At 33.4% G+C, this 22,400-nt stretch overlaps 2 protein-coding genes across 2 annotated transcripts in view; one reads left to right on the plus strand and one right to left on the minus strand.

Moving 5' to 3' along the window:
- The window catches only part of LOC142986164 (uncharacterized), a 63,574-nt gene that overhangs the window by 14,164 nt on the left and 27,010 nt on the right, over positions 1–22,400 (plus strand). The window lies entirely within an intron of this gene.
- Positions 1,861–21,553, minus strand: LOC142977977 (inactive ubiquitin carboxyl-terminal hydrolase MINDY-4B). Its single transcript, XM_076122137.1, has 12 exons — positions 21,525–21,553; positions 21,176–21,221; positions 11,645–11,733; positions 9,962–10,191; positions 7,630–7,819; positions 7,341–7,406; positions 7,160–7,230; positions 6,880–7,027; positions 5,797–5,934; positions 4,973–5,052; positions 3,471–3,608; positions 1,861–2,414 (listed from the first exon to the last, which is right to left on the minus strand). Exons 2-12 carry the CDS (start codon positions 21,219–21,221, stop codon positions 2,351–2,353), a joined length of 1,260 nt encoding a protein of 419 aa, XP_075978252.1. The 5' UTR covers positions 21,525–21,553; the 3' UTR covers positions 1,861–2,350.

Genomic DNA, 22,400 nt, shown 5'->3' on the forward strand with positions numbered 1-22,400 from the left:
TCCGAGATACGCCGAGTTTGATATTCGGATATTGCGATTTAGATTGTGATGTGGTTACAACATTGAACTATTACTACGGAAAGAAGTGATAGTCGCGTTTGTTGTGTCCTGTTTTAATTGTTACACAAAACGCGTAAGTGCGATAAATGTCATGGTACTTACGACGTTTTGGTTGAGAGAAAACTGCACTTTTTAATCAACCTAACAGTTACATTTTTTATTAGTATAATAAATATCAATCAGTTTTAAAGGGCTTACTCCACGCACTAAATTGACAAACCTTTAATTTGACATATCGCCCCTATTCTTGTACCAGATATTCAACTTAATAAAGAGTCTTGTGTGCAAATTTCGCGGCTGATGTCGTATACAAAAACAAGATTTTAATTTTGTTCTTTTGTCCTACCAACCTACCACTGTCGGAAAAGGCGTGATAATATGTATGTACGTGAGAATTAAATTATCATCTAGATAAATCGTGCATACCACAGATCTCTACTCTGTTGTCGGACTATAATACCTAAATGGGTTACAATATTTGCGGTCGATTTGTCAGATGTGTAGTGAGTTGTGTGATGTATTTCGTATTGTATCGGTTCCTTGTAGGTAAATAAATTGGTTATTTTTAGGTCCGTTTGTTTAGTCTGTTTCGTTTGGCGTGAATGATTGGATTTATTACTGGTATTTGAATGTTTGGTCCATTTAGCTTTTGAGTTAGTTTTATGATGGCATGAAAGACTAGTGAAATTTTTGTGGTTTCACCGCATTTTTTTTTTATTAAACGGTGAAGTATTTTTAAACTATGTCGTCACTTTTTCTAGAGTTGTAGGATGGTTGATAATGACTATGCATTAGTTAGTCTGGAAATGCTTAAAAAGGACTTTCAAGTTTTTAACCACCTGATGAAATGGGTTTTGTTTTTTGTGTCTTAGTTTTTTTTATAATTAGGAAACTGGCAAAATTGCAGTGTTTTTGACTAAAATAAACTAAACTCCTGCTACTTCATTCAAAATTAAATGTAAATAAGCGCAATAAACACACAAAACTCTAAAAAAATTACGTCAAAATAAAAACATTACGTAATAATGATGGAATACTTTCGAAAAACATTTTATTTTCCGCCTTAAAAAAAGAAAATTAATATCTAAAAGATGATATTGCAACACCTCACCTGGAAGCTTCGGAAGACAAGACTGCGATTGACGCGTTTGATAAATTACTTTTATTAGTGGATTTGTCATGGGGGCCATCTATCATCCCCATAACGATCGAACAACGAACTTATATCGTTCAATCCAGATTGATTCGGGATACCGGGAGCCTTGTAAATTTTATCTGAACATTTTTTATCGCTTGTATGAGTGAGTAATTATTTTGTTGTTTTTTTATTATTTCGAAAGGGAGTGAAATTTCAGTAAATGGTTAAGCCATAAAGATTTTAGTCATAAATGTGATATAATGTGAAATGTTTTAAGACTATCACGGTGTGGAATACAGTTATTTTGTTGTTCAGATCCTGGGTTTAAATAAATAATATTAAAGCTCAACCTGTGGAAATGATTTCTCAAAAGTATGATCTTTTTTTGCGGCTTAGTACTCCCCAAGCTTTTAATAGTATATACTCTGTATAAAAATGAATTATTTTGCTAATTTTGTTAAAAGCTCTTAAGCCATGTAAGCGTAACAGACTTACACCCACTTACATTATTATTATTACGTAATTGGCTAAGATTTCGTATTAAGTTTAAGGGATCAGTAACTACACAGAATACACCAGTGATAGTTCAAGCAAAGTCAAAAAGAATCTGATTGTAGAATAAAACACGTAACTCTATCTACTCAAAATATATTTCACCCAAACATTTCATATTTTACAAAACCCTGATTTTGGATCTAACAAACAGTGATCCAAATTACCATCTTCTAATTTTCGCAACACACAACACCAACATTTTTAACATCAAACACTTACTTTCTTAAACATAATCGTACACATTTTTTTCCTATTATCTACAGAACTACGAAGGATTTTTTTTTCAAATGTACTAATTGCAGTATTGGCATAAACAATAAAACTATTAGGCATTCTATATCAATATTTCAATCGTATTTTATTTTTGGTTATAATTAAAGCTTCAATCAACAAGCAATTTATTTCTAGTTTTTGCTGCTATAGCATTTATCTTTTATTTTTTTATTCATTACTAAGCTGTTTAATTCACTATTAAGGCTTTTATTTTTCACTTCATAATTTTTATTTATTACGGCGTTCTAGATTTTATAGAGATTTAATTATTGAGCATTGGAAGCACTACTATTAATTTTTATTGATTGATGTAGACCAAGCTTTTTATTTTGCTGGCTCTCCGACATAGGGCGTAGTTCCCGTCCAAGTGATTTTTGCATCTTGCCATCTGAAATTCAAATAATAAAAATTTTATTGAATTTAATTTATGTTTAGAATAATTTAATTCATACACTACCCTTAATAATGAATGACTTTAAATACTATCTTGCATCTCGGTAATATTGTAAACGTCCGCCACAGATATTTCTTCCAAGTGAGAAATATCCATAGTCCTACCTTTATAATAAAATGAATTGTATCCTAAAGTATCAAAGACAGAACATTTTAACTACTACGTACAGCACAGTACATAACAAAAAACACCAAAACAACAAATATAACCAGCTTTAATCATTCAAGCGGAACCAAATTCAACAGTCAACTCCACACAAATGAGATGAAATAAGGCACTCATTATATCGCGAAAAATGTAAATCCAGTAAAACAAATTCATCGAACATTCCGAAATTGGGTCGTGGCATTATCGAAAATGTTAAAGTGACGTTTAATTATATTCGCTGAGCACCGGTCTGTAGTTAATTTGATATTTATACTAGAAACTGATAAATTATATTTTGTATAAATACTTTTGAGTGAAGGTAAATGAAGCTGCGATTGGTTTTACTGATTGTTTGTATGCATTTCGCTGAAATTTATTCAAAGTTTTGTGTTAATTATTATTGTGCAGATTTCACGGAAATCTTTTGTCAATATTAACCACACGTGCTTTATACAATAGTAACTAAGTATAGCATGTTATATCAAAGGAAAATTAAGTGGAGTTACTATGGACGACATATATTATAACGTACTAGGAGAAAACAGAAAATTACAGATTGAGCGGTCTAGATTAGTAGTAGACCTAATCACTATTTCCCTTGCTTTTTACATTGGCTTGTAGTAAATAGCAACGATCGTCGGCCTTGTATCAAATTGGGTTATCCATCCAAAAGTTTTTCACTGAACTTAATAAATACTAAATAGTAGCCAAACGGATTTACTATTCCTTTTACTTACACGGTCCCATTATAGAGCAAAGGTTTCCTCCAAACTTCATCATTTACTGTTGTCAACCATTTTCAGCCAATCTTTTCCCTCTACTAATTAACAATATTATACCTACTTGGTATGAATCAATTTCTCAAGTGGCGTCGCACTGATGTCGTCTGTACGCATAGGTCCGACTGCGTCATCATGGGTTCGAGTGTCAACGTTCAACAGAACGTGACAACCGCCACACGTGTAGTAGTGAATATCGAACCTTAAAACAAGAGCCATAAAGTTCGCTTTTGTGTATACAGCAGATGTATAATATTGTATTAATTGCAAAAGGTTGTTATACGTAAACGAGGCTGATTGAGGATGTATCGAATTAAAGGATCGTGTATTTTGATGGTATAAGGAAATAGTGGATTTTATTTCGAATTGGTTGGGAAATGTTTCGTTTGAGCAGGTAGTGAAATAAAGTTTCAATAAAAATAGTGACGTATCTATACTAATATTATAAAGCTGAAGAGTTTGTTTGTTTGATTGTTTGTTTGTTTGTTTGTTTGAACGCGCGAATCTCAGGAACTACTGGTCCGATTTGAAAAATTCTTTTAGTGTTAGATACTCCATTTATCGAGGAAGGTTATAGGCTATATAACATCACGCTACGACCAATAGGAGCAGAGCACCAGTAAAAAAATGTTACAAAAACGGGGAAAATTTTGACCCATTCTCTCTACTGTGACGCAAGCGAAGTTGCGCGGGTCAGCTAGTTAATCAATAATTACGATAATTTTTGTTTAAGTCGAAAAATGGAATGCATTTATTTTGTTTCAAAAGTGTAAAGCACATACTAATTTACGTTTTATCGAAAATGTGCTGCAAGAAATGTTTTTTTTTGCATTTTGATGTTCTACTTATTTTTAGTAAACATAGTCCAGTTAGCTATAAAATATTTGGTTGGTATATTTTTTTTTATTTAAAAAGCATTTAAAACCACCTCATTAAGTATATAAACCTACATTCCTTGGTTTTCTTTCATTAATATGCCCAAACCAGTTCAACATCCCTCAATTCCCAATATTACTAATAACTTAAGCTTACCAATGTCCTCTTACTAACAAAATATAAATTATTAATATAGAAAAAGCATTCCTATTTACTTTCACATAAAGGTAATGGAATAGTTAATTATGCTAGTAGACGTTAGGTCCCTTACTAGAATGTAATTGGTATTGGTCAGCGGTGACCTGCGTTACTTTGCATGTATAAGTAGGTATACGGATAGTGGATAGGGCAATGACCTTGAAGCATTGGAATGTGTCTGATTGAAAAGAAAGTGTATTTTTGATTAAATTATAATTATAAGTCATGACTGCCTCTGTGATCTGGGCAGTATAGTAGGCGATTGCATGTCATGAAATCTTAGGTTTTATACCCGGGTCTTAGGGTTTGGTAAAGAACCCGGTAAACGGCCATGGGATTACATCTTGTTGGCTCTTATGCATAACATGGAACTAACAATGACGTAAGTGAGTCTCATACAGCTCTGCCTAGAGCTTCAGGTATAATAGGCGTGATGTTAACATAATAGTAATTAATAAATTAACATCTATATTGTTTACTTATTATACCTACCTTCTTTCAGCATGATAGTTTCTTAGCAATTCGCGATTGGTATTGAAAAGAACGCCATAATGTCCTGAGCAGCTGGTCACCTGTGTATAAAAATACATACAATAATTAATAACTTGTATTTATATCAGTTGTCTTGGATCTTACTTCACATATTAATCCATAGCTGAAAAGTTTGTTTGTTTGTTTGTTTGAACGCGCTACTCTCAGAAACTGCGTGTCCGATTTGAAAAATTATTTCAGTATTAGATAGTCCATTTATTGAAGAAGGTTTAAGGCTATATATCACCACGCTTCGACTAATAGGAGCAGAGTACCAGTAAAAAATGTTATAAAAACGGGAAAAAATTTGACCCATTCTCTAATGTGACGCAAGCGAAGTTGCGCGAATCAGCTAGAGCAGAATAAAAGAAACTGCCACTAATCATAATTACAAAGGAGCAAGAGAAGGGGCAGTATGAATTCTATAGCTATACAAACTCTTGGGAAATCAAATCTAGTTCAAATGATTAAGACTGCAGTCTGACTTATCCGTCCTGGAAATTACTGGGTAACCTTTATCTCTAAAGTGGCATGTATACCTATCTTTCTTCCTCTTTTCATTCAATTAACTTTCTTGTTCTGGAAGGAGGACCCGACTGTCAGTGGGTACCATTGCGTCGGGAGGTCGTGGGTTCGTTCCACACGGAACAATTATTTGTGCGATCCACAAATAGTTGTTTCAGGCCTGGTTGTACTTTGAGTCCGTTGTTTGTATGTTTGTAAAAGTCCCCGCAAAACAAGAGCAATTCAAATAAAATAAAAAATAAATGTTGGACCATACTTACCCATATAGGCAAAGCCGGAGTTTTCAACCTAGAACCCGGGAACTGCCTATTAATATGCGCCTTCGCGTTCTCCTCACCTCCATACCACACAAGAAGACCAACTGGGCTGCGAGATAGAATGCCGAATTGAGGCATAGCCTGAAATCATAATGCAAAAACTATTCATTATACTATTATGCGAAAGTCTGTCAGCCTCTTTGTTACAAATTTTATAAAAATCTGCTTAGTGGACTAAGCTTATTTCATAGATTTTTTTTATAAAGACCTAAAGGCCAAACATAGGCTACTGAAAACAAAACAAGCACTGAAAAAGCAATTGTAAACTACATTGACTTCGCGTAAGAATTAAACCCACGAAGACCAGGGGGGCTATCACGTATCTCAGTTGACAGATATTTGAAAGCCACTATCCTGCCCATTGTTTTCTCTCTTAGGTTATAGTGATTAATACGTTACGTCAAAGCAGCAATGTACTGACTAGTGACCATAGATTTGACGTATACTAAGTGTCAACTGAGATACGTGATAGGCGCTCAGAGCACTAAAAGTGTTGAGAATTTTTATTACTGCGCTATACACTCGAAATAACTTTATTATTGATCTTCCATTATTTATATAATAGCTGATCGAGTATTATGAGTATCCGACATTATTACTCCCTGTTGTCCTATTAATATCTTTGTCTCTTCCGCAATTCAATGACAACACATAAAATCACGACATTTCGGATTCCCATTCCCATTTATTTTTATAGACAGTTTATGTTTGTTTGTTTTAAAGGTAAACAAAGATTGCAATTGTCTTTTTAATCCTATTTTTATTGCAAAGGTATAATAAGATTTAATCACATTCTTTTATACTAGAAACTTTTACATAACATTTAATTTCTCGTTTTTTAATCCCCACTAACTAAAGTAACCTTTTAGCTGCAAGTAGTTTACGGCAGGTAAAATCAAAATCATCAAAATCAAATCATTTGTTCATTTAGATCAAATATTGAGACTTATGATAGTCGTTACAATTACTGAATCTACCACTAGCTCGGATCTCTCTTATAAGAATAATATTTTAACCGGTACTCACATAATGGTCTTCATCTCCAACATACATGACTCCGTTATGAAGATATGGAGTAGCCCTTCCAGTCAAAAGCAGCGTCACAACGTTGAGGGAACCTTCCACGTGAGCTGACACCAGGTGCGTCAGTTTTCCATCCAGGTCTTTCTTGACACTAAGGATCATAGAAGAAATATATTTTGTATAATCCTTGATCACAAAGGCTGACAGCGAAATCTTTTTACATTTAGATTACTACTTTTCGCAATCATTGTTCTCATAATTTGCTAAATGGAGGACTACTTACTTTTCACAACCTCTTGATAACACACACGCATACAACACTAGCAAAGCTCCCGAAGCCTCTTCCGTTTGGAACTGTAGAAAATAAGAAGCCCAATTTAAAAGATGTTTTGTTTCTATTACAAAAACAAAATAGTATACAAATAACGAATAATAAGTAGTAGTAAAGAAGTATATTGACTTACCAAATACAAGTAGCGTTTCAAAAATATTTGAATATCCTCCAATTTATTGAATTCAAAAAGATGCAGCTTGTAAAATAAAACATACTCTCTTATCATTTCTGAAACACACCATAACACATACAATAGTCTGTTGACAAAACCATATCATACTGGAAAGAAAGCGTTATAAATGATCGAAGAACTCCAAAATTCGGGCTACACTACTGCCAATATAAAGTCAACTAAATCATAAACCATAACCATCTTTTACAGTTGGGTAATTGCGCCACTACCACAAAAACCCGCCTACCTTCTCAGTGACCCCATCCTGGTAGTACTGCGAGCTATGCTGCACATAATTGTGTTCGCCAGGTAAAGCTACAATAGCTTTAGGCTCCACTCCAGCCTGGTTGGTATACCCTCCTCCGCATCGCCAGATCACCTCACTGCAAGCGCGCCAGAGTGCTTCTTCTTGGCGCTCTTCCGAAGGTCGAAGATACCTGCATAATATAGGCTATTTGATCTGCATCATTTATAGGCTATTCGAACGAACTCGTAAATAATTTCAAATTTGAATAACAATATGTTATAGTATAAGATTATGGTTATTTTAAACCGATAAAAAAACTTAGCTTCTCGAGTATTTTTTTACTGCCACCATTTCAGTTTTTGGTACTTTTGTCTGACTGTTTATAAAACGTTTGTCATACAAACATCTGCATGTCAAACAAAATACACAAGCAAACAATGACATGGTCAGGGTTTGCAAGCTTTTCTCGTAAAAAATAAATACTAAATTTTCTGTGTAACATTCTCACAAATTGAAATTGTTGCAAGTTACAGTTACAGAACATCACATAACATTTTACACATTAAATCCATAAAAGAAGGTACCAAGACAATATAATACACCGATTATAATAAAATATCCCCAACCACCTACGATATATCGGCCAGTTTTAAATAAACACCGCTCTGGTTAGACCATAAAGTCGACCATTTGAACTAAAATATTGTTCGACGATGCATAGTTCAGATTTATGCCGAAACACGTGGCGTTCTAGAGAATTATGATCGGCATTTTGAAGCTATGCTGTATGCCTTCGCGCATAGAATTTTTGGTTCACTTTTAAGGAACGATATTGAAACGATAATATCCTAATATAAACAAAACGTTTTTTAATTGCACATAGGCACAGAAAGAGCTAACTAGTTTTGGATAGATATATTTCTTGTCAAATTCCTATCCAATCCTTTGATTTGGTTTGGATTCAGTATACCCAAGTATAGTTTGACTTACCCTATATATTAACACAACGATGAGCAATTTTAGATCTAAATAAAATCTGGAGTTCCTTCATAGTCTGTTATTGTTCTTCCAATAAAAAAAGAATAGTGCACATCCATCGCAATTTGTTTTTCTTTCAACACATTAAACATATCTTCAATAAACTGCACGGAAATCGTTTTAACGATGTGATTGTTGATTTATGACGAACGCAATTAAAATGCTTTAATGCTCGTACATTGCGATTTAACCTCACAATCTTCCCAATCGTTTATTACCACTGATTCAATGGAACATTCATTAAAATATTGTTGAATGTAAATGCATTACACTCGTATTATTTACACGGAATTATTATAAATGCGTATAGCGTACTCGAGCAATTAGTGTACATTACATATTAAATGAATAATTTTATAGAAATTTGAAAACGTATCAATTGTATAATTTGTTATACATACATAATATAATGATCACGCCTTTTTTTCATAGGAGTAGACAAAGACCAAATAACGCCCTAACACCCGTCTGAAGACTCACCTATGACTGTCCCTAAGACCCTGTTTACTTAATAGCAAAAAGACAAGTAGCATGCACCGCGCATTTGTACATGTTAGTTAAAAAGTGAAACTTTTGGCCTAATGGTGATAATCGTATAGATGCATAATAAACCCCGGATTGCAATGCGTGACATCTTTGCGAGGACCACCAAAACGACAAAAAATTATCGCAATCTTCAGCCTCGTTGGTATTTTCTTTTGTAAAGAAAATGCCAACCTACTACTACCTTCTCGCAACTATATCGTTCTATTCTCGATTCTCAATTAAACCATCAATTTAGCACACTTCAGCGTGGTTTGGTACTAGCATCGTTTGTCATAACCAGGCATGAGTATGAAAGCGAACGCCTGTAATTTTTACACTGTCGCCTTTGGCTTAAAACGTATTGTTCGTACACCAAGCGTTTTTGTGGAATATTGTTGCAACGTAACGCGATTGTTTGCGAATATTGTATTTTAATAGTTGAATTTTAATGTTCGAAATTAATTATTATATTGTCAACGGTTTATTTCAAATATTCAGCGTACTATAAGTGCACACAGAATTAATGTAAATATTTGGTTTAGTTCTCACTCCCAAAAAAATTATATTACCGACATTTTGACCAACACTATAAATATCCCAAAAAAGAATCCTCAATAAATTTCCGTTTTGAATTAATCATCGAACAGAATAACAAGCAGCCTTTAGAAAACAGCATACTCTCTTTTCTTGTCTGAGAGAAAATAGTCTTAGTAATCATACTACTCGACTTAGCTCAACAAAATCTTTTAATTCAAAAATCCATACTTACGTATCCGGAGGCACATCACACTTATTATCCTTAGTCTGGGGCCTAGAGTCGAACAGGAGCCACTTGATCATCTGCGCTTGTAACGCAGACAGCAGAGACCTGGCTCCATTCCTCGGGGCAGCGAGACCGTAGGCCAGAGTCTGGTCTGGAGGCCTCATGACGAGCGGAGTACGGATCCATTCTCCTCGGGGAGGGCAAGATGCTGAGCTGAAGCAGGTTATGCGAAGCTCCTGGAATTGAAATGGGTAGTAAAGAAGGAGAGAGGAAAACAATTCGGATTACTTTAGTTTAAGGAGAATAATTAAATAAGAATGATGGGTCGGTCATTGTTTTTTTTTTAATTATTACTACCTAGTATTTATGTTTTTTACATTAAATATTGGTTATGACTCAATTACGTCTTTACTAAAAATAATTACTTTCCTCTGTCACGAATACAGGCTCTGCAACGGCGCACAAAAGATCTTTGCATCAGTCAAGCAAAATTCCTTGCATTTATTTCCTCTGTTAGATTTTGTATTGATTTCGAATAGACTTTTTCTTTTATGCATTCCCAGTCAATAATATCTACTGGATTTTGATCGGGGGTACGAGGAGGTCATAAAATTGAACTACTCTGTCCGATCCATCTGCGAGGATACTCTTCGTTCAAATAAAAATAACATTTGTAATAGAAATAAAAGTGGCAAGTGTGCACTATTTTGAAATCTTAATTAAATGCGTCAACTTTTGAAATAACTTGCCGAAGGTAGTGTAGTACATTTTTTTTTCAATATGAAGCGTCAAAGTTAACTAACGATATTTTTGTGAACCATGGCTGGCCAGGACTTGAAAATGCGACCAAGGGTGTGGAATTTTAACTTTTTTGAAAAATGTCTACAATAGCTGAACTAAGTGATATGGATTTTGGTATGTATGATTTTGATATGGATCATGGTATGGTATGCCTTGGTTTTTCATCCTGTCTCGGATTATCGTTGAGATTTGGGACACCCTGTATATATCTAATATGATAGTAATTATTATCGTCTTAGTTCAGGCCTCCATCTAGATACGCGACAGGCAGACAAGCTTATTGAATAGTAATGCTCAGGCAATTAGTGTACAATGTAGATCAAAATCTCATTAGATCAATATTAAATAGTCATACAACGGCTAATGAAACATGATCTGATCATACAAGGCTTGAGAACAGATATGAGAATAATAAACACGGAAGCGATGATTAATTAATATTATTTAGATAATTTTATTAATTGGCATAAAATGTTTCCCTACAATAATAAGTTTAAGAGCTTTCAACTGGTATATAAAATGCTTTCATAGGTGAACAATTCAATCGATGAGAATAAAATTTGACAGACTTGTATTATCTTTTACACTATACTATGTTATGAACAGATAAACGCGATGCTCCTCAAATCTTATAAAAGCAGAATTGATAACAAATTACAAGCCAATTGATCTCTTAGATAAATTTAATGAAGCTAATATTAACCTCATAAATGTACGGATTGAAATAAACATAGAACGCCCTAAAAATCATAAAAATCGATAAATTGCATTCAACCCGAACACTTCACTCGCATATTCACTCTCAATTTCAAAAACAAAACAAAAATCTTTCGAAAAACACACGTCGGAAACGTCTAAAAGAGCAAGGACATTGACAATAATACTCACAGCAGCTAATTCTTCGCTTATCGGTTTCCCGCCGACCACAGCTGGTTTAGCGCCATTCAATAACTTGTTCCTGGCGTACAGTACGCGCTCTGAAAAGGATTTATAGTTTCATTCCTTTGCTTTCACTTTGACGGCTTTTGTCTGATGTTAATAATGGGGATCACATTTTTAAGATAATATATTGTTATCGGAATAATATTTGACCTTTAGTTTTTTATTGCATTCAGTTTTTTTAACCCGTCTCTGTGGCACTTTATGGCAAGAGTCTGTAAGAGAACGAGGGAGGGGTTAGGCTTTGAGTCCACCACGCTGGCAAAATACGGGTTGAGGACTTTGTATGCCTTCAATAAGTCTTTTAACCTTTTCTATTAGAATTGGAAGGTTTTTTAGATTAAAATTGATATTTTAATGAAGAAAGTAGAGAAATAAATAAAAATACGCGTTAATTTTAATTTGACATTGTGATAACTGTTGATAGACAGCTATTGCATTTTCAAAATAAATTGGAATGAATAGTTTTTTGTGTTTAGTTTAAATATTAATAATTAAAGAATAACACTTTATCAGTCTGAAAGTAAGATTGACTTTTAATTAAGTTAGTAAAAGTAATGTCATTCATAGTATTTTCAATAGAAATGCCGAATGTTGAGGTTTCTTACTAAATCTTTATTTTTATTTGCCAGAAAACTTTCCAATATGTTTCAAATAATACCTAGAAAGTTCAATTTCAATATGTTTTATACTTGAAAAAAATAAAGATATGTTTGTATGAAAACATGATGCTTCAAGCGTTTTATAATTTGCTTTTTGAATACTATCAAGTTATTCTATTACAGTTTGAATAGCTTTGCTAGATGAAAACTTCAAATGCATGTTTATTTTTAAAATGTCATATGAGTTGAGCCCTATTTTTATCTGCGTATTGTTGAGTAAATTGAATTTGAAGAAGACTTGTGAAGATGATGTTGATGAGATAGAATGAAGTGTCATGTGTAGTATTATACTTCTATTTAAGAATTCTATTACAGTAGCACTCTTACTGATGCATTACTTTTACTTCAAAATAGATATGGTTCATCAATTATTGAGAATGATAAAAGCAATGTGAAGCTTTTTCACACTTTTTACCGTTTAATTAATTAATTCAAAAATCTTGAAATTGCTACAAGTATTTTATGTTTAACAATATAATAATTTTCTGTCGACGTTATTTTTTATCTTAATTGGAACAAACGATCCAGTAAAAAAATATAGTCACACATAAAATTTTATAGTACAGTGAATTGTTCGTACAACTTTTGGAATTTTGCAAAGGTATTCAAGCATCACATCTTTTTGCCATACCTGTCCAACAAATCCTTACTCTCTCATATAAATGGACCCCCCATTGAATCCTGTTAGCTCAACCATTGTTGGGATCACAATACATTCCAATTACGAAGGTTTCGTACCAGATTTTCTCGTGCCTTCGTATCTTGGAACGAATTTACGAAAAAAAATACACTCAGCGGCAGAAAAAGTGGCCCAAAGCAAAACTACGATAAAACTTTTTAGAATACCAATATATGGTTATTATTTTGGCTATAACTATTAGTTAAACAGTTTATACACAAGTTTAGTTACAATTTACACTAAATAGTCGTAATTTTTAATCAAAAATGGGAAAAATAAAAAAATACAGCTTTTGTCGAAATCGCTTATTGAAAGTTTTTGCAAAAAAACTAATTCTGCACCAAAGAAAAAATCTAGTTTATACCGCGTGTTAACTCCTCTAGCATTTATGGTGACCTGCATGCATTCTGGCATGCTTTGGAGCATGTTTTAATTACTTCTTGAAGAACTTTATCCCACACTCTGACTAGAGCGGTTCTTCACTCACCAAGTGATTCTGGTGGGTTGGGCAGTGCACATACACTGTTTTTTAGCATGTGCCAGACATGTTCTATGGGGTTGATGTCTGGACTGCGAGCAGGCTAAGCCAGTTTTTGAATCCCGATATCAGCAAGGTGCGATTCCACAACGCGGGCGCTATGAGCGCGCGCATTAAACTGCATTAGAGTTAATCCTCCCGACCAATGAAATCCATAAGTGGTACAACATGGTCTTGGAAGATTTCTTCCATGTACTCGGCTGCTGTTGGGCGTTGATCTACGATGACAAGCTCCGTACGTGCCTCCAAACATACACCTCTCCACACCATAACAGACCTACCTTTGTAACTGACGGTCTGACGTGTTGTGTTGGGAAAAACCCTCCTTAATGGCGTCTTTACACTCTCTCACGACCATTTGGTGCTCTTAATGCTACTCAGCACTCATCGGTTTACAAGAACTTGCTCCATTGGTCGATAGCCAATTCACATGTTTACGAGCAAATCGTAATCGCGCAACTCGATGGTGTCTCTCGAGTTCTGGTACTCGGGTTAGTCTTCCTGCCCGTAAATTACGTTCTTTTATCCTTCGCCTCATGTTCCGTTCACTAAGAATGACTCCGCGTGCCGCTTGAAGCCTCTAGTGAATCTCAAACGCTGTCAGAAAGCGGTTTCTCAGCACCTCGAGGTTAACAAATCGGTCATCTCTTGCGGATGTACATCGTGTTCGTCCAATTCTTGGTCGCCGCGTGTAGAGACCAGTCTCACGATACCTCCTAATCGCAGACCTTAAAGTGGTACGCGATACATTGAAAAATGCAGCCACCTCTCAATGGTAATGGCCCTGATCGGACAACAAGACCACCTAAGCCACTTGCTCAGCAGTAAGTCGCATCTTCAAATCTTTTCTAGAATCTATATAGACCAATAATCAATAAAAATCATAAAGAAAATCGTTTCCGTGCAGCAATATTTCAAAATACAGAATTCAACTGACCTCTCGAATCAACACTGAATTCAGTTCTAACACACATTGTTAGAAAAAGTCATCCGTCACTTAAATTAATCTGAAATTCAACACTTCATAACACTAAACAGATCACTTCGCAACTACTTACAACAATATATCTTTCAAATATAACTTAATTTGTTTACAAATTCACGATAAGCGCTTGGGCCACTTTTTCTGCCGCTGAGTGTATTAAATGGCCGCCGCCATTGTATGTTCTTATTCCAAATGATTTCAGGAGATTGAAATTTTAATATTTTCGTTTGGAAATTCCATTTGCATAATAATTTGGTAATTTTGTGTTTATTATCCGTGTTGTATTCAAATTGAAAATGGAATTTCGAAATTTCTCGTTCCCTAAACAACCCTCCAATTTTTACCGAGTTCATTTTTACGACCTTATTTTCGGCATATCATCATTCTCACCAAAAATTCCGGTATAATGTAATTTACTTCCTTCTACGCAAAATTTTACAATAAAACCGCTAAGTAACGCTTAATCAATTATCCCTTGAAATCGAGTTACTTTTTTAGTAACATCAAAGAAATGTGCAAAACATATATCTTGGTGAATTTAAGTAGTCACATTGAACGACCGTTTTTCTGAATCAAGGGTCCAAAATTGGATCCAATCGAATTTAGAGTACCTCAATTTGTCTTCATTTATTTTGATCTTGACCTGCGAAGTGTTCAAGCAACTGTGAATAAATTGAACGTGGAGCTTAAAATTACACTTTTTTATCTTTCACACGATTATTTAGATTAAGACCTGCAGAAAAATACGTATCACGAAATCAAATGATCAAGACGATTTGACGCAGATGTCCCGAGTACAGTCCACATGTTAGATAAATTGGTGGTTGAAGATCTATCTACGATAGGTAATAATTCAATAAGATAATTACCTCGAAACCCCGAAGAACTACCAGCACTACTTTGCGGGAACAAATGCCGGACGTCCTTTCCATTAAATTCTTAAAGTTTGATAAAAATAATACTTTAGCTTAAAATTAAATCTTACCTAAATTACAAAATACATTTTGTATTATCGTAATAAATTATAATATTTTGCTTCTTTACTGCATAAAATACATTTTATTCGTGTTCGAAAAAAACAACATAAAAATACCGCTGTAATTCTTGATGTTTACTTACAATCGTATTTTACCAAGAAATTGTAATAAGGTCACGAAAAATTTGACTGTAATTGAATTTCAGGAAATCAATGTAATTGACAATTTTCTTCAACAAGAGAGTTGATTTTCATTATAATTTAATTACTACTTAATCATGTTTACGTATTAAAATTACATAATTTGGTTTACTAAGCTATTATCTACAGAAACTAATTTCATTAAAATATTCCCACCATAGAATTCTTCTTGCGACGTCCCAAGAGCATTCTTCCTTAACATTCCGTCTTCTATTTGATAGCGTAAATAGAGGAAGTGTTGTAAGACACTCATATGGACCCCGGTGTCCAGCAGTAACAAGTCTCAACGAGTTCAAGCGCACTTGGGAGTAACGAAGGCACTGAGCTCCCCCTTCAAGTCCAATGAAATTGGACGCAACTTTAGAACAAGTTGGAGTGTTTTCACTAACTTTGAATAGTTGACCTACGTGAAACGCTCCTTGTTTCTCCTATTTTAGATCAAGTTTTATAAATATTTCTCTATGGTTAACTCCCCTGTAATAAACGTGAATGAGATAAATACACAATAAACAAACGATTATTGATAGTCGTTATAAATTTCAAAATAAATCATATAGAAATGAAAATCGTTTTGTAAAATATATTTCAATAAACTCGTTCCATGAATAGAATAAACTAAAGCAATTTATCTTTGAAATAACACGTATATAAAATTATTTAGTATCCATTCAATTGAAAATAACTCGAGTAAGTTTTATAGTTATATCTACCAATTACGTTTTCTTTGACAGAGAATTCTAGAAACGATTTCTTTTCTACCAATTATTTCTTTTAATAACTGTATCTGGGAGCCCAATTATTTTTCGACCGCCTTTCGTTATTATTTTTGGAAATTTTGGTTGATTTTTAGATTGAAAATTTGATTCTCTTCCAAATTCTTAGGTAGCACTGTTACCGACACCTCGCGGGGCAAAGAAAACAGTACAATTGAATGCAAAACGGAATTTTCACTTTGTAAGTGTGAAATGTGTGCTGTAATTGTATTCGTGCAACACGCTCGCTCAAGGGCAAGTAGACATAAGCGATATATTGGCTATTGAAGGCTAAGCAAACACTGCAAGTACAGTTGCAGGCAGAATTGAAATGAGTTGACATAATGAGGGTGGAAATAGAATTTCTATTGAAATGGAAAATGTGGTTGGATGAAATTGAAACTAAAGATTGAATACACATTTAAGTAGAAGACAACAAGCAAGTGGTATAAAACACTACATGTTTATAAAAACTTACTATAAAAATAAGAGAAGTGCTAATAGACCAACAATATTATATCGATTAATCACTATAACTGAAATATCAAAGCCTTATAACAAACAAATTAGTTTTTGTGAAGTTCTAATTAATTTACAAATTGACACTAATGGAGACAAAAATACAGATAATTCTAAAACTGCTTACAATTGGACGTAGTTATGAAAGAACGTTCCAATCCACAAGGTGGTCAAAATTGAGTTTTTGAGCCCAAGCTAGGTATTTTGGATCGTCCTATCTAGTGGTGAAGACACTGACTCTTTTACGACAATAACTACTGAAATAATTACACGGTCTAAATGATAAAACGCGCCAAAAGATCTAAATTGTAATCGTATAACGTGACATTACATATGGATCGTACTATTTTTATTTGTTTTGGACTGAATGCAATAGAAATAACGATCCAATCCATCTTGAAACGTTTTAAAATAAATATTTTTATAATAATTTTAAATCTTAAAAAGTGACATTCCATTTGGATCGTTATATTTTATTACATTTTGGACTGAATAAAATAAGAATAATGACTCAATCAACTTGGAACGTTTTTAAAAATAACAATTATAAATGAAAATTCATTTGGATCGTACTGTTTCAATACGTGTTGGACTGAATAACATAAAAATAATGATCCAATCATCTTGTTTGTTTTTCTTCTTCTTACTATCTATTTCTTCAAAACATTCCATGTAGGTACTTTATATATAACGTGACGATAATAAATTCATATTGGTAAAAGTACCGTAAAACGGGGTGAATAGAATTCGCGGGGTGAATAGAATTCGCGGGGTGAATAGAAAAAAAATCAGGAAAGTTTTCAAGTTTTTTTTAATATTTGAGTACTTCTCGTTGAAGAATTTTGTTCAAATTTTAAATGATTACACGGCGATATTACTTCTCTGCGGTGTTATAATTGTTTAAATTGATATTTATACCCAAAAAATTGCTTCAAAGTCTACCGTCCTTGAATACCCTCATATCGACCCTCAAAACTTTGGATTTAAAGTGGGATTTCTTTTCTAATGAGTTGTTTGGAGTGTTTATGTCTTTAGGTGTATATTAATTTATAAAGATACAATATTGTTAATTGAAGAAACGTTTTTAAATCTAAAAAATATGTTTAAATCATGGAAATAGTATTTTTTTTGTATAAACGGGGTGAATAGAATCGTTTGAAGGGTGAATAGAACTACAGTATGGGGCAAATGGAAACATAGCAGGGTTCAATAGAAACGCGTAAGAGGTGAATAGAAACGAGTGAGGGGTCAATAGAGATTAATAAATAGGGTTGTCAAAAACTGTAAACAAAATTAACATAAACAATGAAAAATTAATAGTCATTAATCTTCTGAACTTCACAATTATCATTGTATCAAAGTTATAACGGCAAACTACTGCATATAGTATGAAAGTTAGTTAGGTTATCTTGCTTTATTTTTTCAGTTAAAGTAATTATCAACGGTTATTTAAATTTTTAAACACACAACCTCCCTTTTCAGTATGTTGGATAAGTCGTCTTTGGCAGCCCTAACAGTTTTTCCATTCACCCCTTTGGTCGTTTCGATTTACCCCTATCGCTGGGTGTGAATTTAAGGAAAAATCGTAAAATTATGCATATTTTGGACAAATATGGTTTTAGCTCTTTCTTCATGGCGCCGGACATGATATAAAAGAACCCGACAATAAAAATAACAAGTTATTCGCAACAAATTTTTAGGACAAAGTTGAAAATCGTTTCTATTCACCCCGTTTTACGGTAAACCTTAGTCTACCTATGACCCCAAACGCTGTGGGTTAGTCTCTGAGTACCCCGATCCCCGAAGCCCCCGTCCCGGAGTGCCCCAATTTATTTTCGTCTTGTGGAAAATCATCACAATAAAATTTACATTCACATATTTCACATACATCACATGTTATCTATATTAATATTATAAAGCTGAATGAAAAGAAGAGTTTGTTTGTACGAGCAAATCTCAGGAACTACTGGTCCGATTTGAAAAATTATTTGAGTGTTAGATATTTAATTTATCGAGGAAGGCTATAGGCTATATATCATTACGCTACTACTAATAGGAGCAGAGTAGCAATAAAAAATGTTATCTATACTAATATTACAAAACTGAAGAGTTTGTTTGTTTGTTTGAACGCGCTAATCTCAGCAACTACAGGTCCGATTTGAAAAAATCATTCAGTGTAAGATAGCCCATTTATCGAGGAAGGCTGTAAGCTATATATCATCACGCTACGACTAGTAGAAGCAGAGTACCAGTAAAAAATGTTACTAAAACGGGGAAAATTTTGACCCATTCTCTCTTATATGACGCAAGCGAAGTTGCGTGGGTCCAGCTATGTATGAATATTTCTTAAAAAATATGTTTTAATAATGTTTCATTGTTTTACTTATGTTTTAGAAAATATATATATTAATTACCAAAATATAGCAATTGTAACATTTTGGAACGTTTTTGCAAATTAAGTTAAAATCTACTTCCATACATTAAGCCTTTTTTCAAAAACGTTCCAAGTGCATTTTTTTCATAATTTGTATGAGAAATATGAATAAATTTTAGTGACAAGTATATTTAAAAATAAAGTTTATTTATATAGTTGCAGTGATACATACTACTTAGCTGTACTCGCTACCAAAAAAAAGCGTACCACAAAATTACAAAAACGCGATTTACTCATTTTGACCTGCGAGTGGATTGGAACGTTCTTTCATAACTACGTTTAATTATATTACTGTAATTACTTTCGTAATAAGAAACTATTTTCTAGCAATTGTTGTACTACCGACTATTCTCATTTCTAAGTTAGTTCTTTGTCCAAATAAGATTTACTTCTTGAAGAATATAGTCCAACAGCTAAAATATACATCTCCATTAATCCTAGCAATGCATTCTATTTCGTAGCTAACAAATAGACTTCTCCGTCATTTCCCAGGAGGACCGTAAGAGACGACTTAAGAATTATACCGACACCACAAGCTATTTATGGACAAATTGGATTATATTGGATTCTTTACCTGGTGCCGTAATTAGGAATTTACCAATGACCTGATTAGGTTTCAGGTCTTAGGCAATAAATTTAAGACTTAAAGAAAATTTAAATGTTAAGAACTCTAAATAGGATAATTTTTTGTGGTTGGTAGTGTATCCGACCGCTGATCATGAGGGTCGGTTTCAATTTCCAAGTTGGGTGAAGTTCTATGTCCTATCTAATTCATATTAAAATATTTTTTTGTAGTAGTCAGGAGTTTCGTAACATGACTATTAAATGGCAATAGGCTTGCTCCCTACTACTTGGGACTATCATTGTAATGTCACAACGTGAGTGTATTTCATACATTTCTTGACATATATGTTTAAAAATTGCACTGTTAATGAGCCTAAAAGAAGGCCAATTTTATTTATGTGCATTTGGTAGTTGTAAGGCCATTTGTTGTATTGAAGAATTGTATTTGAAGTACAACAAATGGTCTACCTCCATAGCGAACACTATCAGCAATGTTCAAGCCTTCTTCGGTTTACAGGCTCTTAATAAAGTGCCAGTCAATGTGGTTTCTGCTTGACATTCATTTCATTTGTATCACGGCAATGATGATTGTTTACTTTGACTATTACTATAAGACTGACTGATGACTAATGCTTCTCTATAATTTAAAACACATTTTTAAAGTGCAACTTCCAAACTTCCGTTTTTTTAACCCTGTCCCACTGCTGCCCTGGGGTGTCCCAAGGGCCCCTCGCTTGAGAGACCCCTAGGCAGGCTTTGAGGCCGAATTAATTTGTAAACACATTTTTTTTTGTTACAGGTAAGTTCGTGCGAATATTAAGAGGATGGGTGACCACAAATTAGTTTATTTAAATTTGTTCCTGTTTTGGGCTAGTAACTATTTTTTTTCCATGACTTATAACTTCATGACTTATTCATATCTAGTTCCGATACATTGAAGTAAAGCAGGTAAAATATTGAAAGCTTTTGATGATTCTTATAGGATTTTATGGACTGACCTACGAAAAATAAAATAGTCTAGTGATGCGGTTGCTAATGCGGTACATGGGTTAATTTACTGCAGGAACTAAACCTCCTAATGGACAATCTAAGACAAGCATATAGTACAAATGAGGGAAAAAATTAAGCTTCAAGATTATTGCTGCATTAAATTATGATCATAGCGGTTACCTTCTCCAGGATGTGCAGGTGCACCTTCACGAACTGCACGATGCATCTTTAGAAAATATTAATAAAGATGCCTTAAAAATATACACAATATAAAATCATTGTTCATAAAGAAATTTTGAATAGTATATTTTACTGTGATGATATTTCGTGTTTTTTCTTGATGATGATTTAGAATTGCGCACTTTAATTTAATAGCACTATAGAATTGAAAGTGTTCATAACTTTTTGCCACTAAACACGATTATAAACAAATAGAGAATCCATTTCCGACAATCACCGCTCGTTATGCCAGCCAATCAAATTGCACAAAATCACAATAGAGTCACAATCAGTAATAGCCAAAACTCACCTTTGCTGAACGATTACTGCTCTTATTCCAACTACACAAGGTTCACTTAGATAATAAAATGATGCAGAAATATTGCACGTCAAACCAGCGTAGGTGATTGTTTGGAAATGGTTGCATTTGCTTCACGCCGTTCCCTTGTACATTATAATGTAGATAAGCTTGTGTTGTATCTACGTGTTAAATAAACTGCAGTAACTCAGCGGATGAGGCAGTTTGAAAAATGGAAGGTTGTAATATAGTGCTTTTTGCTAGCGAGGTCACATAGTTGAGGAAAAGAAATATGAAAAATATTTTGAACGATATGTTGTATAACACATTTGTATTTATGAAATCGTTGATCAAAAAAGTGTAAATGAAAGATTCAGATTATTTTCAGTCTAAGATTTCTTTCTATTGTTTTTTCATAAAAATGTCTATAAATCTAATTGAAAGTACGAATTCTCTTTAATGAAATATTCAAAGTTAAAAGATTTATTAGAAAAGCTCTAATGGAATAAAAGATTGAATGAAAGCAGATATCAATAATAAAATAAAGAAAAAGTGAATCTTTTAGTTACTCGTCTATCTTATTGTTGCAAGAAACTTTTATAAATAATTCAAGCTTGGAATAAAAAGTGTATCTATGGACTATGGAAAAGTAATAACCTAGACGATTTTTTTGTCGTATTTTAATATTCAGCCATAATGGTAAAGAATAAAAATTTAATTAATTACTTTTGCATTTGATTAAATATTAAGCAAATTATATATTTTGGGGTTATCTGTATTTTTGTAATACCTATCAACCAAAAATTTTTTGTGACCCGATTGGTCATTGTCTACTTTTACGAAGTCATTTCTTTTAGTCAACTATTCCATTCTTTTTTACGCCAAATG

This window comes from Anticarsia gemmatalis, chromosome 2, assembly GCF_050436995.1.
Source record: "Anticarsia gemmatalis isolate Benzon Research Colony breed Stoneville strain chromosome 2, ilAntGemm2 primary, whole genome shotgun sequence".
In the NCBI taxonomy this organism is placed as follows: domain Eukaryota; kingdom Metazoa; phylum Arthropoda; class Insecta; order Lepidoptera; family Erebidae; genus Anticarsia; species Anticarsia gemmatalis.

Excerpts from the sequence above, each read along its gene's own strand:
- LOC142977977 (XM_076122137.1), bottom strand. The coding sequence starts at position 21,221 with ATGCATCGTGCAGTTCGTGAAGGTGCACCTGCACATCCTGGAGAAG. Across the intron at positions 7,231-7,340 it reads TGAAACGCTACTTGTATTTG|TTCCAAACGGAAGAGGCTTC; the intron begins GTAAGTCAATAT and ends TATTTTCTACAG. Across the intron at positions 5,935-6,879 it reads TTGGAGATGAAGACCATTAT|GCTATGCCTCAATTCGGCAT; the intron begins GTGAGTACCGGT and ends TTATGATTTCAG.